Source organism: Electrophorus electricus, chromosome 23, assembly GCF_041902795.1.
Source record: "Electrophorus electricus isolate QZ-2024a chromosome 23, ASM4190279v1, whole genome shotgun sequence".
In the NCBI taxonomy this organism is placed as follows: Eukaryota; Metazoa; Chordata; class Actinopteri; order Gymnotiformes; family Gymnotidae; genus Electrophorus; species Electrophorus electricus.
In genome coordinates, this window is record NC_137519.1 from 14545001 (window position 1) to 14562500 (window position 17500).

General features: G+C 44.3%; 2 protein-coding genes across 4 annotated transcripts in view; both read left to right on the forward strand.

Annotated features, from left to right (window-relative positions):
- zdhhc1 (zDHHC palmitoyltransferase 1) overlaps positions 1 to 9516 on the forward strand; it is a 12369-nt gene extending 2853 nt beyond the window's left edge. The window contains 9 exon segments of the mRNA XM_035520955.2: positions 595 to 696; positions 1443 to 1570; positions 1941 to 2096; positions 2801 to 2922; positions 4463 to 4557; positions 6531 to 6645; positions 6921 to 7020; positions 7606 to 8106; positions 8109 to 9516. Of these exon segments, the coding sequence (XP_035376848.2) occupies positions 595 to 696; positions 1443 to 1570; positions 1941 to 2096; positions 2801 to 2922; positions 4463 to 4557; positions 6531 to 6645; positions 6921 to 7020; positions 7606 to 8106; positions 8109 to 8140 (1351 nt within the window). The 3' untranslated portion in view covers positions 8141 to 9516.
- A 4932-nt stretch (positions 9517 to 14448) lies between these two features.
- tppp3 (tubulin polymerization-promoting protein family member 3) overlaps positions 14449 to 17500 on the forward strand; it is an 8170-nt gene continuing 5118 nt past the window's right edge. For 2 of the 3 annotated variants that reach the window (XM_027018666.3, XM_027018665.3), the window contains exon 1: positions 14449 to 14639. The gene's annotated coding sequence lies outside the window, so the exon portion shown is untranslated. The remainder of the gene's footprint in view (positions 14640 to 17500) is intronic. The other variant, XM_035521074.2, reaches the window with a different exon arrangement.

Here is a 17500-nt window from a genome sequence, read left to right on the forward strand (position 1 = left end):
CTCACAGAATACATCCAAGTACAGTACAGTAGGTTAGAGTTCAGGATACCAATGAACTAGAATGCTATAGAAATACAGGGATCAGTGCTCATGCCTAGAAGTGCAAAACACATATAATTCCTCTACAACAGACGACAATAAGTGCAATTACCAATACGCTGCAGTTACTCCACATAGAAGCAGGGTCAGTGGCCATTTAAATATTTCACATATAGATGGGTCTTCTTGTCTGCATTTGAAAAAAACATTAGTGGGTAACCACTGAAGAGTAGAGAGGTAGCAATGTTTAGATACACCCATGTAATAAAACAGCAGCAACAATTGTTTTTATTCATATTCTTATCCATATGCATGAACACAAGCTTCATCTAAGCTTTCTATAGATTTGTTATTTACTGACCTACTAACTCTTTAACCATTTCTCGTAGGATAGCATGGATGTTCTGATAGGGAGATGTGCAAATCCCCTTTGTCCTTAATGCCTGCACTTAGCTGAAGGCCACCGGCTCACAACACATCCTGAACCGGCCCTGCTAAGAGCTCACCTAATGTTACCGTCGGCAGTTAACAAAGCTGTTTTTCTGTTGTTTTTAGGGGTCCAAAGTCCAAGCATTGCAGCGCTTGTAATAAATGTGTGGCCAGTTTCGACCACCACTGTCGATGGCTGAACAACTGTGTGGGTAGCAGAAACTACTGGTGAGGTTCCTTGTCCACATTGAAGGGCTCTTATTTTGAACACGACCATTATGAATAATAAACACGCTGTATGTTCCATCCTGTTAAATTAGGTCAGGGCAGATGGGCATTTTCCCATCATGCTTTGTTGGCTTGACATGTCTACAGTACAACAGAGCACAAGGAGACATTCCTGTTACGTAGAGATAAAACTGGTATTATGGAAACATAATTAATTTAAAAGGCATTTTGTGTTTTCTGTGCATCCATGAAAAGTTAATGCAGTAAGAATTTCTTTGGTCTCCATTCCAGTCACAGTTGGGTTTGAGGAATGCAGACCATATAAAACATGTAATTACCATATAATGAATAATAATTACAAACCCCATTAAAAGTTCACTTCATCAGAATGAAACATTACTGTTTCTAGTTGCCCAAGGCGGCTCTGATAAGTCCCACGAAATGCCGTTTAATGTTGGGAGCATTCTGCTAATTTATGGGTATTCCTGCAGAATGATGTATAGTTCAGCATTGAGCTTAATCACAGTAAACGAACACACTACTGTTTGGGATAAACACTGTTATCCTCTGTCAAAATCTTGCCGCCTTACGTCATGGCATAAACTACATTGCTACTAATGCCACAGGTTCAGTACGTAACATGTGCAGTTCTCATACAGAAATATAGCTGCCTTGGGCCGCGGTTTGAACATGGATTTGTTGGAACTGGGATATTTGTTAATGTGTTTTTTTACACTCTATCACAGGCTCTTCCTAAACAGTGTCATTTCAGCTCTGCTGGGCATATTTTTGGTTGTGATCATCGCCAGCTATGTTTTTATCGAGTTCTTTTTGGATCCGTCAAAGCTACGATCTGACAAACACTTTCAGCAAGGCAAGAAACTGTTTTGCTGTTATACTGTAAATTATATTGTACTGTACTGCGCTATTCTGTACATGTGTTGAGATCTCATGCTGTTAGTGGCCTTCTTAAACTTAAAAAAAGTCCCGTCCCCCCCGTCTCTCTCTCTCCCTCTCTCCCCCTCTCTCTCTCTCCCTCTCTCTCTCTCCCTCTCTCCCTCTCTCTCTCCCCCTCTCTCTCCCCCTCTCTCCCCCTCTCTCTCTCCCTCTCTCCCCCTCTCTCTCTCTCCCTCTCTCTCTCTCTCTCTCTCCCTCTCTCCCTCTCTCTCTCCCTCTCTCTCTCCCCCCCTCTCTCTCTCCCTCTCTCTGTCCCCCTCTTCCTTCTTTCTCTCCCTCATCCTCAGTGAAGAACGAGTCTGCGGTGTGGTTCATCTTCCTGCCGGTGGCACCGTTCTCTACCTCAGGCCCAGCCATTCCCGCCCTGGCAGGAGTGACCGTGGCCCTGGGCCTTCTCTCCTCCCTGCTACTCGGACACCTGCTCTGCTTCCACGTGTACCTCAGTGAGTCCGTCCTCCGCCCTCGGCTTGGCACAGCATCATCTTGTGCGATCATCATCATGGCGTAGTAAACCGTACATGTTTTCAGAGGATCACTGTCAGCGCAGCACTGATCTGAGATCAGTGGAAGTACAAGCCTTTCTGCATCTGTTCATGATGAAAACTGAAGCTTCTGCAACCCTGCTGAGAAATAAATCCCTTTTACTCAGTATTAAGCTTTATCGAGGCAGGTGTGTTATGCGAGTGGAAGTATTAGATAGTAGAAAACAGAGGTACCAGTAATATAAGGCAATATATTTGCAAGTAAAACAGTAAAAAAAAAAAAAAAAAAGTAAAAGTATATATATATATATATATATATATATATATATATATATATATATATATATATATATATATATATATATATATATATATATATATATATATATATATATATATATATATATATATATGTATGTATTTAAAAAAAAAAACATGTACCACTAGAGGGCGAAAGAGCAGTTCATGTCTTGGTTCTTTGCAGACGTACAGCAGTGGAGAACTTAGATTGGCAAGTAGAAAAGATATTCAAGATGACTTAATTCTCATGCACTGGTAGTTTTGTTTTCAGATCAGAGCATGCAAAAAAAAAAAAACACTCATAAAGCGGATTAAAGTCAGTACAGGTGCAATATCAGTGTTGTTTTGAATCTTTCCTCTCATAGTGTGGAACAGACTGAGCACGTATGAGTATATCATTCGACAGAGGCATCGGCAGGAGGCAAGAGGCCCCCAGAAGGAACCTTCAGGAAGTCACACGGGCACTCCCAAGATAAAGCTCATCAAGGTAAACATAAACAACAACAGACAGACAAACAAAAACTTGCACAAAGGCCACAGTCCAAGGAGGATGACGTTTAGCTACTCGAGGCCTGTTTACTTGCCAAAATCCACATTACACTTAGGCCTAGGTATTTGTTTATTTATCGATTGTTTTTTATTCCCGTTTCATCCAGTCTTAGTGAGAGGAACTCGTACTGAGTTTACTGAAAATCAGGACCTGTTTACATGCCGTGATGGGCTTATCACAGGCTGGCTTCACTGGAGTTGGCTGTCTAAGATCTTTTATCAGACCTGGTTGAACCTGATACAGGGTTGTTGATGTGTTCTACTGTCCATCAAGGGTCTGATTCAAGCTTCTGCAAACAAAGGAAGACGTGTGAATGATGACACCGAGATAAATCTTTACTGTGCAGATCACTGCTCTTTAAAGCTCGACACTGCATTTAAATATCTAAACGTGGCACATGTTGTCCGTGGATACTGTTGCCTGGGGTGGGAGGCAGGGAGTTAGCCCATGGCAACCTGACTGTTTTGATTCAGCATAACAAGCGTCCACATGGTTGGCGGCCAGTTCGTTCCCAGAAAGGTTTTGCCCACGAATGGCCCAGAACATCCCATACGGGCGGCACGCTGATGTCACCATGGGAAAAGAATACATGGCGTTAGATCACTTCCACTCAGGGACGGCTACCCGTTCGAAGGGAGGCGTGACTCTCGGAGACATGCCGTCAGTGCGGCGAAAGGACACACATGCTTGGGTGCATACTGCAAAATAGTTGATTTGAAACTGCTGCAGAGAATGCATGTGACTACAGCGGCTGTGTGTGTGTGTGTCTGCACCAGCATACACGAGTGTAACTCAAACGTGTTTGCAGTATCAGTTTGGTTTGGAAACGCTTGTAAATCTTGTGCATAATGTTTCTGCAGCCGTATTTTGTGTCTGTGTGCTGGTAGAGTATCTGACATATCAGTGACAGGAGGGAGGCGCGTGTGAGTGTGTTGACTTCATCCTTCTTCAGGGCGTTGAGCAGATGGTTGTGTGGGACTGTGTTTCACAGACCCCCACTGTGGTGTCACTGCACGCACACAAACACACGCGTAGTATCACAAGTGCACGACGTACACGCGCATATGCACTCACAGCAGTGACGCATGTAAACACAGGTAGTTAGAAACCGCAGATGGGACGAATTCTCTTAACGCCTTCAGAGCCTAGCCGGGCTGGTGGTGCCGCACCCCCTCTCTTGTTGGTGAGTTGTGTTGCTATAGTAACGTCATGCCAGGCTTGACACAGGGAGGATACGATTGGCTGCCGAGCACACGCCGAACCCCACTGGCCATACGGCATCTCTCTGTGCCAAACGCACCCGGTGTTCTGCAACAGCAGTTATGTCAGTAAAGATTTTGTGGCAGTGTACTTGATGCTGGTAATGTTTATGTAATGATGTCTCTCCTTCTCACACACACACACACACACACACACACACACACACACACACACACACACACACAGTGGCATTTATTTCTCCTTTCTTTCTCCTCAGGACATGAGCCACTTGGGCCCTCTGGGCTACACCAGTCCTGAGGTGGAGGTGGAGGCTCCTACCACCATGAGCTCACAGGGCGGAGCTGAGTACAGGTGAACTTATTTCACACCTCTATCACCCCAGTATGGCCCCTACACTGCCCCTGGTGGCACGGGGGTCTCCACCTAGATGAAGTCTCCACTAGCTTAATTAAGGAGATTTCCATCTCCCACTGACAGAAATGGAGGCTTATCTTTTTAGAAGGGCTGTTACCTTTGCCACCAAAAAAAAAAAAAAAAAAAAAGCTTAGGTCCCAAGTCTCCTCAGATCCGGTGGATTCCTGCAAAGCCTCAAAGCTCAAACGCTTCCCACACCCTGCTGAAAGCGTGAGGGCTTAGCAGCCTGACAATGTCTGTCTTTTACAGACTCATGACGGGGCAGGTAATATCATTTTATTGTGTTTAGCCAATTATGCTGTTAGGTCCTGCTGTTGGGGCATGCACCAGATCAGTGAGAAGTTGAAGCGTCCGCAGATATGACCGTGGAGCGTAAGACTGAGGCTGATCGCTTGCAAATACATGATTTCCCACAGTTTAGATAAGAGCTCTTGGTTATTCTTTCTTTTGCTAGTACAGAATAAAAACTTTTAAGTGCATCTGGTCACCAACACAGCACAGTGTTCACATGTTATCATATTATGAGTGTTTAGTGTGTGTTTGAATTGAGACATATATTCAGCCATAAAATCACAATTTGACTTGATCTGATTTCTGATAGCTGAGCGTGAAAGCCAGTAAATACATGTTTCATTAGCTGTTAGAAGGAAAAGTGATCGTTAAAGTTAATTTCATAATGGCGACCAAACAGGCTTTCATTGTGTCGCCATGGTGACCGCTCTCTTTGTGTAAACAAAGTGCAAAATCAGATTCTTTTCCTATGACATTAATGACACACAGCAAACCAAGAAGAAGAAAAGCCTGATTTTTATTCAACATTAAAGGTCAAAATAATTAACTATTTGGCAAGTGGTATAAATTCATCTATACTGACTTTAGCGTTCTCTCAGTGCACCCTGCCAGTTTAGACACATCTACCTGGTCATTTGTTACCTGGCTTTGGTCTAATTGTTTTCAGAGCTCATTCACGTTCGCTCTTTTGCTCTGTGTTACCTAAGCGTGCCTTATACCTTTACATGTCTTATGTTGAAACAAAGTACTAATCTGGAGTCACCTGTCTATAGTCACCAGTGGATGGCCTAGTGGTGGGAGTCTTTTGAAACTTGTTTGAGGTCATAAGTACCTGTGTAACGGGTAAGGTCCACTGAGCATGAGAGCAAGAGGCGGAGTTACTGTAGCCATGGTAACACTGACCAGATGAGATCACTTGCCCCTGCAGAGGACTTAGTGTAGATTGGTGTATAAAGAAGGGTAGGGATGAAGGTATGTGGGTGTGGGTGTCAGTTGTGGTTGGGGTGGGTGTGGGTGTGAAATGCATAATAAACAATATTCTAATTTCTGTGTGGCTGTAGTTTTGCATATTTTAAGGTGGGTTTTAGTCGTCTCCCTTAAGATTAGTGCTGCTGACTGTCCTTTTATTGGCCATGAACGCTGTGGCCTGGTTATTTAACAGTTCCAGTTTAATTAAAAACAGTTTAAAATACTGAGAAATAAATTGGGTAATTAGTAAATTAATTAAGAAATGTGTTGGATTCACAAAGCTAATAGGTAGGCAAAGAAATTTCTGACACCAAACATTTTCAACCAAAAATGGACAAACATGGAAGAGGAAAAGAAAAATGGGCAAAATGAATTTGAGCCCTGTGTGTTGGGACTTTCAGTTTTACCAACAAGGGCTTTAGTGGAGAAGGAGCTGGTGCTTGCGTCCATGTGTGCGATCCCCAGATCTTATTTGGCATGATGTCGACCTTCAGTAACAGATCAGAGCCACAGTAACTATATTTAAATTGTAATATATAGACTTGCAAATGTGTTTTTGTGTGTTCTCCAGCTTTATGATAGTGGACTGTGTGTGTGTGTGTGTGTGTGTGTGTGTGTGTGTGTGTGTGTGTGTGCGCATGCACACACAGGTTGTTTGTTAACGGCAGGGTCAGGAGCTCATCTGAGAGAAGGGCTGTAGAGCAGTTCCTCCCTACTGTCTCTGCAGAGAAGCAACAAGTCCCACGCCCCCTCAAAAACACACAGGTGAGTCACGCATACACACACACACAAAGATCCACTGACTTTCTCAAAAACATCCAGGTTAGATAGTGTATAGCCCTACACACACACACACACACAATCACAACAATATTTCACCTGCTGAGAAGTATAAGTTCTACATTAAGCTGGTGTGGACTCTTAGTTTGTGTTTAGAAGCTTTCACTAAGAGCAGAACGCATGCCCACATGCCCTTACATATGCACCAGCTCTCTTGCTGTGATCCAGGTTTGAATTTTACTGCTCCTGTGATTTTCCAGAAAAAGAAGAAAGTGCATAAAATTCCAGCAGAAGTGATTAACGACCGGGCCACAGAGACGAGCACAAGCAGAGCCATAGCTCACCACTCTACTGGGCAGGGTAACACACACACACACACACACACCAGCAGAGCCATAGCTCACCACTCCACTGAGCAGGGTAACACACACACACACACACACACACACACACACCCCAGCAGAGCCATAGCTCACCACTCTACTGAGCAGGGTAACACACACACACACACCAGCAGAGCCATAGCTCACCACTCCACTGAGCAGGGTAACACACACACACACACACACACACACACACACACACACACACCAGCAGAGCCATAGCTCACCACTCTACTGAGCAGGGTAACACATACACACACACACACACACACACACACTCCAGCAGAGCCATAGCTCACCACTCTAATGAGCAGGGTAACACACACACACACACACACACACACACACACACACCAGCAGAGCCATAGCTCACCACTCTACTGAGTAGGGTAACACACACAAACACAAACACACACACACATACCAGCAGAGTCATAGCTCACCACTCCACTGAGCAGGGTAACACACACACACACACCAGCAGACACCGTGTGTGTGTGTGTGTGTGTGTGTGTGTGTGGTGATCTATCTGCCTTGTGTTCTTGTGTGTCCTGTCCTTCAGAGGCCAGTGTAGCTGCTGCGTCTGTGTCCTCTTCCATAAGCCAGCGCCTTCCGCTCCCAGCATTCCCTCTGCATGTGACCTTGCCCCCTCCAGCTGCCGTGCAGGCTGCCGGACCCCCGGCTGAGTACCATTCTGATTCTGCAGAGTCCCTGGATGAGATCCCCGTGCCGCTGGCACGCCTGGGCACTGCCACCCTGGCCGGGGCACCCCCAATGGTCCCCTTGGCCGCTGCTGCCCATTCGTCCTCTACCCAGCATGCTTTGCATCCTCCCGTGGCTGCCGAGCCCTTGCCTTTGCCACAGCCCAGAACCAAAAGGAAGGCCGTCACTCAAAAGGTCATGGAGCAGAAGTTCGAGATGGTCTCCCAGAAGACCCACGTGTTTGTCAGTCGAGGGAGCAGAGAGACCTCTTTGCCTCTAGAGGGCGCCAGAGCGGAGGGCGGGCCCAGATCTGCGGGGAAACCCAAACATACAAGAAAGAAGAGGGGCATGGAGGAACACAGGTCCCCTCCAGACCAAACACCCCACTGGCATAGGAACACAAGCACCAGCCAGGGTTCCTCCAGGCCAAACCTTCCCACCTTAGTCCTGACTACTCTGGAAGCTTAAGACTGACTAACTGCTTCCAAAATGAAAACAAATCCATTGAAGACTCAGATCCACTACAGTCCACCAGAGTCTCAGATGTAGCATGGAAAGACAACCTATGCAAACAACACAGAATGGAGAAATCAGGACAGAGGAGAGTCCAACATCAATCTCTTCAGGGTGCATCTTTTGAGAAAATTGCAATTCAGATATTTATCATTTCAATTTTTTTAATGTAGCTTCTCTGGAGAACTGAACAATTGGTTTTATGGTTTCATTTTTATCACTACTTTTTTAAAAAAGAAGTATTTATTCATATTGAATGCTAAAGGTCCAATTCTGTGTGCAGTCTACCAGACAGAAATGTTTGCCGACTGTTGCTTTAAGGTCCTGTGGTTTTTCTTGAATATCTGTACATTGCTACCAGAAATTGTTTGTTAATATGAATCAGTAGTCTATGTTGTTATCTGTGGAAAACACTTTTATTTTCCACCTTTAATGAACACTTGACACTCACAAACAACACTCGTTCCTTTGGACACAGCCTCTATACCTGCACAGGTGCACCAGTGATTTCCTACCTGCTTACCTTATTGGGAATGCACATGCAATTTAATAGGACATATACTGGCCAAGGACATATAACTGCCAATAGATTATTAACATTTTTTTAGACATTTTAAGAAACTGTTTAACAGAACTGTTGCTAAATTTTCACAGTGCAGAGGAGAGGAGCAGTTTTGTGTTTCGCCGCCTCGCCATGTGTGTCACATCGTGTTTTCTACTTTACACGCTCAATTAAAGCTGGAGCTTGTTGTTGCCTCACACGTTTGCCACCTGGTACGTTGTCCTCCCGGCGCGCTCGGAGGACAGGACAAGTGTTGGAGAGCTTCCCACAGCCAATAACTGCCCAAACTGTTGTTGTTGTTGTAGGTCAACATCCTTTTCTCAGTCATCGCACTATTGCTATGGCAACAAATCGCGAACACACAAATACGCTGTTCCAGGCCAGCCTCACCTGTGTCTGCGGAACTCCCCTAGCTTGAGCAGAAGTGTGTTGCAACACTTCCATTTTTTATATCGAGGTACTGATGACAATAAAGGGGAACTTCGCCTTCAGTCTGCCATCAAATCTGCAGTTTGCTGAGAGGCTCGAACTCTGGCCTGCTCAGTTCTGTAGGGAGCTTTTTTGTAGTGTTTTTGAGACACTTGGATTCAAGGTGACTGGGAGTCAGAAGCCACCGATCCACTCCTGGTGTTTGAAATCCTCAAGTTTCATCGGTTGCTTTTTGTAATGATTAAAGTCCTCACAGGCCTCCAGTGAGCTGGACTTCAGTGGTTTTACTGTCATTATCATATTCATAGACCAACTGTAATACTAGTTATAAACCCTTCTCTCCTCATAAAGTGTCACTGATCCAGGCTTCAAATATATCAAACCCCCTGCTGAATATCAAATTCAGTTCACTCAGGAAAAAAACAAAATGATTTTAATAATCCAGTAGAGCTGTTTATACACTCTCTCTCTCTCCTTCTCTCTCCTTCTCTCTCTTTTTCTCTCTCTCTCTCTCCCTCTCTCCCTCTCCCCCCATTCCTTCCTGCCTGTTGCTGTTTAGGGTGTCGTATTGTTTTGTGGGGGCAGACTGTTTACTCTGGCAATGTCCCTCAACTCAGCTGGCTCCTCTCCACAGTCACCACCATGTAGTCATGGCGACAAAACACGACGACATCACAACAGCGTCAGTCATGGCCTCTTGGGTAGGGAGAGGCTTTTGCCCGGGAACGTGTTGACATCCATAGGCTGGACAGCGCCCTGTGCAGTAGCTCTGTTCCTGGCACTGTGGAGGTCAAGCCAGGATTATCGCAGCCCTCTCTGTCTCTGCGCTGGCATACGCGCTCTACAATGGCCTTCCACCTGTTTAGGTTTTGTTTTTGAAAAGGGGCCGGGGGGTGTTCTTTTATGAATTTTCTTTTGATTGTTGATTTGTTTGATTTATGGCAACTCTGGGGATTTTTGAGTGACGTGTCCCACGCTAACGAGGGCCTCGTTCTAAGAGAGAGGGCTGTGAATCACAGTGAGGTCATATGGCACTGAAGAGAGGCTCCGCTGCTGCCAAGAGTGAGCATCCACCCATTTTATATTGAGCCTCTGTGCTGACTCCTGTTTTAGAACCTGTGAAGTGATCTGTTTTTACTCTTTTTTTTTCCCCCATGTGTTTCTTTAAAGCTTAAGTTTAACGTAGGATGAGGTGCTGCTGCTGTTTTCAGGGGGTTTCTGAACTCAATCGGAATGAACATGCTTCTGAACACAGTGCCCAACTCCTGGGCTGCTTATTGTTCTGTGCCTGGCCAAATATAGCTAAGATTAAAATATCACTAAATATTATATTGGCTCAAGCACCTTGCACCTCCATCACAGAAAGAGTTTGCTCCTCCCTGTCTATGTGAGGCACAGGAGCAAGGATTTATGAATACCCACGCTAGTCAGTGCTCCAGAAACATTTAAACCCTGACACACCCAAACGTTTAATGATACTGTTTGGAGTGTCCAGATGTGTGTTGATTTCTGGATGAATGAACCTCTGGCTGACCAGTCCATGGCCAGAACACATTGTGGCTTGAGATTAACCTCTTTTCTATAGTGTTGTTTTAAACCTTAAGTCTTCGTTGAGAAGAACACATAAAAAGCGTCACAGTTCATCTACAAAAAAAAAAAAAACTGGTAAAACTGGTTTTATGACTTTCATGTTTACACAGATGGGGAAATTAATCCTAGAATGATGCACATTTTGCCAAGTCCTGTTAAACCAGTGAAGGACATCCAACCTACAACTGTGGTTCCTATAGATATTTTGCCGTTACGTTTTACTGCTCGAGCAGATATGACCTTGGCCATGGTTTGAACAGCTTTTATTAAAGCCTCCCTTTGCTTGTGTGAAGCGTGTAGTCCATTAGTCTGTGCTTCAGGAGAAAAACCCAATCTCCTTGCTTATCAATGTTTCCAGGTTGCTGTAGCAACCTTCCAGCGCTGTGTTGTCTCTGAGGGGCCTTTTCAGCAGTAATCGTTCCCTTGGTGACAGCTTTGCAAAAACAAAAAGGCTAAAATCACACTGGTCTTGTGATGCCATTCATTGACCCTCTGACCCATGGCCAGTCCCCTGAACCCATAGCTGCTGTGGACGAGTGTGTTTCCTGGGCTGACAGGAAGAGAGGGATCGGTGTTCCTGTAATCTCGCCTCCAGCTCCTCCACCTCCATCTCAGTGGCCTACTGACTGAGGCTGAACATACACACGCGTACGTCCTGGTGGCAAAAGTGTAGAAGCTAATTCAAACCCACACTCAGCTGCAGGTCAGGCCCAGACCCTCCCTACCCTTGTCTGCGTCGTACATCTGTTTCCTCTTAGCTGCCGTACCCCGATCTCCTCACACACCCCTTAATGAGCTAGAAACCAGCATCCATTTATATTTTCAGAAGAACGAAGGATGAAGGAGTGGGAGATTGAGAAGGGAAAATGGCGGGAGCGGCAGCTTTGGGACGCCGGGAACGAGAGAAGCACATGAGAGAGATCGTGATCTGCCACTTCCTCACACACACCCACAAAGGATGAGCGAAGTCATACCACTTCCACATGAAAGCGCACACACAGCAGCCCTGACTCGGGCGGCACAGCGGGTTCATCAGCAGTAACACTACGTATAACGCCCAGGTGAATGTTCCTTCACCCGTTCTGCGCGTTTTTGTGTCGTCAAAGACCAGCATCATTGAACGATGCTAATCTTGATTCCAAAACCTTTGCATGAACAAGGGGAAAACAGTTACCGTGATATGGAATCGGCAATATTCCTGGTAGAATAAGAGTCCTCGCTCTTCTGCTGAGTCCTTGTGGGCAGAAAGAAAATTTCTCCATTTTCCATTTGGGATTCAGTTATGAATATTGGTTACTTGACAGCCTTTAGTTCACCACTATACAATCCACAGAGAGTATAATTGAAGTGAAATTTAAAAAAAAAACAATGTAAGAACTCAAAAGAGAGTGAGAAAGATTTTCGTTATATTGTGACACTGCAGTTAAAATATTAGTATTAACACTGAGCAGTAATTCATCTTCCAGCAAGTGCAGCTCCACAAAAGGTAAAGTTCACCAACTTCTGTCAGGGTGGGGTGAGGCTGAGCGTGGGGATGAAATCCTCACATCAAAATATGCAGTAATGCTCACATTCCATAACTGACATGTCTAATTTTGTGAATTCTAGGCAAAAGGGCAAAGATGCTTTCATTTTGCTTCTTGCTGGGCTGAGTACAACAGAGCATAGCTATGGCAACAGAGCACAGCTATGGCAACGTAAACACACCCACCAAACATGTCAGTCATCCAGAGGTCATCCCAGATCACACTGCATCTGCATGGTAGAGCGTCGAACCCAAGGCACAAGAACACACACAACCCCACGGGGAAAGGAAAAGTGTGCTCCAGGCTCATTTCTTTTAAACAGTTTCAAGGGCAAAAGGCTACAGTTATGGGGAGCTGTTTATAATGACACGGACAAGCAGATATATGGAGCATTCACTTGAATAATTAAGATCATCCTAACTGGTCCCTGACCAGGCTCAACGCTAACGGCCATAGTAATCACACTCAGTGGAGAATAATGCAGGATCTGTCCCCTTTCTGTTTCTCCTTCTCTCTCTCTCTCTCTCTCTCTCTCTCTCTGTCTCTCACACACACACACACACACACACACACACACAGTGGTATGTGGATTAGGTGTCGTATATCAGCATATCTCAGCCGCTAAAATGTGATCTGGTAAAGGGGAGAGGGCTGAGGCTGATCTCATCATTAGCCCCTGCGTTCAGTGGCAACAAAACAAAACTAAGCAGCATCAAATAACTGCTCCTTAAACACTGACTAGTGTGTGTGTGTGTATGCGCTTAGGGTGAGAGAGACATGCAACCTACATGCACACAAACACACCAAACACACCAATTGCTATTGCACTGTTTTGTTGTGTAAACTGTAGCATTCACTTATTCATAGTATTAGCAGAAGCTCTTGACCAAAGTGATTTGCAACTGACCTGCGGTCTTCATGGAGTAGGTCCTTACACTAGTACATTAGGTTCCTGTAAAGACACCACTAGCCTAAGCAACTGGGAACTGGGCAGGTTGAATATAAGGAAAACTTACTTTTACAAAGACCCGCCATTTTCCTCTGACACAGCCCTGAGCCACTTCTCCCAAGAGAGCACGTAGGAGAAAGACAGGGCGAGGAGTTGCAACACCCAGCGTTTAAAACGCGAGGCCTGTTGAGTCCTGGGAACACCGCTGCCGTGGGCCCACTCTGCCTCCTTAACTCAAAGCAGAAACAATTAAAAATATATTTTAGTGACATCAGGCTGTGCTAGGTCATATTTGGCTCAGGTCTGTTATAAAGTCTCTTGATCCATGTTTATTCATTCAGTATAGACAAAATGGATGGGGGAGGGGTGAGGAGTGGGCAACCCTGGAAAATGTAGTGCCATTTCAGTAGACAGTAGCCAGAGAGAGAGAGAGAGAGAGAGAGAGAGAGAGAGAGAGAGAGAGAGAGAGAGAGAGAGAGAGAGAGAGAGAGAGAGAGAGAGAGAGAGAGAGAGAGAGAGAGAGAGAGAGAGAGAGAGAGAGAGAGAGAGAGAGAGGAATGATGTGGCCAGAACTGTTCAGACCTGCTATTGTGCTTAGCCAGTCTAGACAATGGTGAACAACTAAATTAATGGAATCATCTTGACAGTGCCAATGTTAAAGGTCGATATGTGTGACTCAAAAACAAAACAAAAGAAAGAAAACTGTGTTTATCACTGTTTTAACTGTGTATTCCCATACGCACACCCATATGTGCATAAACACGTGGCGATGTGCACCCACAAATTTCAAATATATACATGTTTCCATACATCATGCTATGACAGTTTGGACCATTCCCACTTGATTGTCAGTAATCACGTATTCACATACACAAACATACACTTCTGCCCCACCTTGTGACATGTCCACATTTCTCAGTCTGACCATCCTTCGCTGTCATGCTTAAGACTCTGTTTCATCCTAATTGATAAAAGGCCCTGGTCATTTCAGCCTAAGAAATCTCTCTCTCTCTCTCACACACACACATACACACACACACACTTTATTGCCCTCCCTTGATGTTAAACAGGATGTCTCTATGGATACAGGGGTAAACAGATGATAACAAGCCCTCAGCCCTTTAAAGCTCGTTGAGAAGAGGTTAAACGGGATAGAGAAAGTGTGTGTGTGAGTTTGTGAGATAGAGAGAGAGAGCGAGAGAGAGAGCAGGTGGTGCAGGAGACAGGAGCTCTATATAGAGAGGGTTTTTTTGCGAACGTGTGTGAGTTCGTGTGTGTGGCTATGTGTGTGGAGTAGCCGTGCAGAAAGGAGCAGGGTGATACAGGTAAGAGCTCTATAACCATTATTATCCCAGCACACACACATACACTCTCTCTCTCTCTCTCTCTCACACACACACACACACACACACACACGCACACACACACTCCTGCACACAGTGCTTCTGCATAGCTTGACACATTGCTTGGAGTTTGTTTGCTGTTGGTCTCTCATGCACACACACACACACACACACACACACACACACACACACACGCCCTGCACTGTGCCTGCAAAGTCTTGCTTTAAGTACATCATCCTTCATTACTAATCCAGCCATACAGCTGTCCAATGCACTTTATTTTGCTTCCTGTAATTCAAAATAGTTTTTTTTTTTTTTAAGTGGGATTGTGTCATGGATGATTTGCTTGTGTGTGGGTGTACCAGCTTACACCACATTGAAAAAACAGCATTCATATTCAGAGTGTTATTGAACTGTAGTACACAGGACCTCATAACTCAGTTCAAATCCCATGTTTTGCTCCTTGTCTTCTGCGTCCACTGACTTTTTATCCTGAGTTGGGCATAATATTTATGAGTGCATACATAGCATTGCTGGCACTGACCTTAGTGAGGAGTGTATGGTTGTCAATATTTGGCAAAGTATTGCAGCATAAAAATGTCAGCCTGTCTAATAAATACATCAAAAGGACAGCAATGATATTTCTCAAGAGATTGTAAAGGCCAGAGATGAAGTCATGGCTGTGGTTGGTTGGTAAGGACAACTGTGGCAGACTGGGCTGTAATTAAGTGTAATTATAACTTTACCACATGCTGGCTAAGTGCCACTCTATTCCATCAAGCTACAAGCATTTAGTTGAGTCCCGCTGTGTTCATGCATTTAAGCAAAGAGTTTAGATCTTCCCTGTTAGAAAAGAACATCACAGATTATTAAGCAACTACAGTAAAGTTCCAGAAAAGGAGCTTTACTGCACAACAACAATCTTATATAAACTTATTCTCTTCTATAAACTGATTTCTCAGTCTGTGACACAAGGAGTTGCATAAATAAAAGAAACACATGAGAACTGAAAGACAGCATTTCAAACACTTCGAAATGACCCCAGTCTTAGTATGATACCATGCAAAGACTTATAGAAATGTGCAGGTGTGTGTGTGTGTGTGTGTAGCCATGCACGTGAGAGAGCATGTGGATAGGTTACCCATATTTATGTAACGGTTTCCATGGACACTTCCTGAGGCTGGACAAGCAGATTGTAGAGTGAGGGAATCTCTTAGGAAGCAGACATTGCTTGTAAGTGTAAGTAAGTAATTAAGTGTGTGTGTGTGTGTCTGGGGTGAGGTTCATACACAATGTCCATTTCATTGTCTAGCTATTTTTAAAAAGGAAAGGAACACAGGGCAGTGGACACATATTTTCCAACACTGTAGAGAACTAATCAACCATTTGACATTATCCAAATCACAACCTTTTCAAAACAAACATCATTATCTGGTTTTGTTGGCGGCTAGATGCCAATAGTGAACTGATTACCCAGCTGTTCAGAGCAGCACAGACCTAGATGTAGAGAAAAATGACTATCTATGTCTCTTTCCATGTGCAAGCGTGTAAGAGAGAGAGAGAGAGAGAGAGAGAGAAAGAGCGCTTGCATATGTTTGTGTGTTTGTGTGTGTGTGTGTGTGTGTGTGTGTATGCATGTTTGCATTAATGTTAAAAAGCCTGCAGGGGCTGCAGACTACAGCAAGGCCAAGCCCACCCATGGTCCCTGTGTGGAGTTCACCCCTGCCAAACCTCTCACATCTGTCTGAAAGATTCCACACTGACTCTCTCCCTCCAGGCTCATCTCACAACCAAACCACCACCTTGGTGGGGCTTTTTAAAACAAATTGGGATTTTTACATTTTCTTAAGTTCTAGAATTTTACATTAATTCATAGGAAGGTCTTGAATCAAATTGGGATCAACTAACTCAAATTAATGTACAGAACTAGAATTTTAACTTGATTCTGTTATTTAGTGGTCTGGCTAAAAACTGTATATCTTCAGGGTGCATCTTAGTGGCGTGATCTACATGTGTGTGGATCTACATTTGTCAGTGTGAAAGAATACGGCTGTTAGTGACAAGATAAATATGAAGATGGAAGAGTGCAGAGGTTGCTGTCTTTGCAGAGTGAACACATTGTTCACTCGTGATTTGGCCATGCTGCTGGGGCTTCAGCACTGAGTTAAAGGGACGCACACACAATCAAAAACAGAGCAGCCAAAGAGCAAGAGTGTGAGAGAATGTATAGTCATTTATAGAAATGTATAGAAAGAACAGGAGAGAGAGAAAGAAAAATCTTAAAAAGACAGATTGACCCCCCCACCCTCCAGTTTCTTTCTTTCTCTAATGAGAACGACCCCTCAAATTAGAGTTTACATCGACTGCCTGTACTGCTCCCTAATCCACACGAATTGATTTAGCCAGAATGCCACTGAGGGAGAAGTCTAGCGATGTCAATTTTAGATGCCTCTTTTCTTTGTCTGTTTAGAGGTTCCCAAATTACCCATATCATGAATGTATTAGATCAGTTGGAATTCCTACAATTTTGAAAATTATTGTTTCAGCTGCCCAGTTAAAATTAACATTTGACTCCTTATATGACATGCAAAGTATTTAATGTGAGCTTAACCACATTTGCCAACACTGTTCTTCAACCCTACCAATACAAATTCTTGATGGTGTCAAAATTTAAAAGCAAGTTTACTAGAAAAAAAAAAGCACCTGATACATTATCATTGGATGTGTTAACTGTAACATGTGTTCGCATGTTTCAGAGAGGTGTGAGTTTAATGAACACGGCGCGAGACGGGGGGGGGGGGTCAAAAGGGGGTTACAGACTTTTAATAAAGAACTTTCCAAAA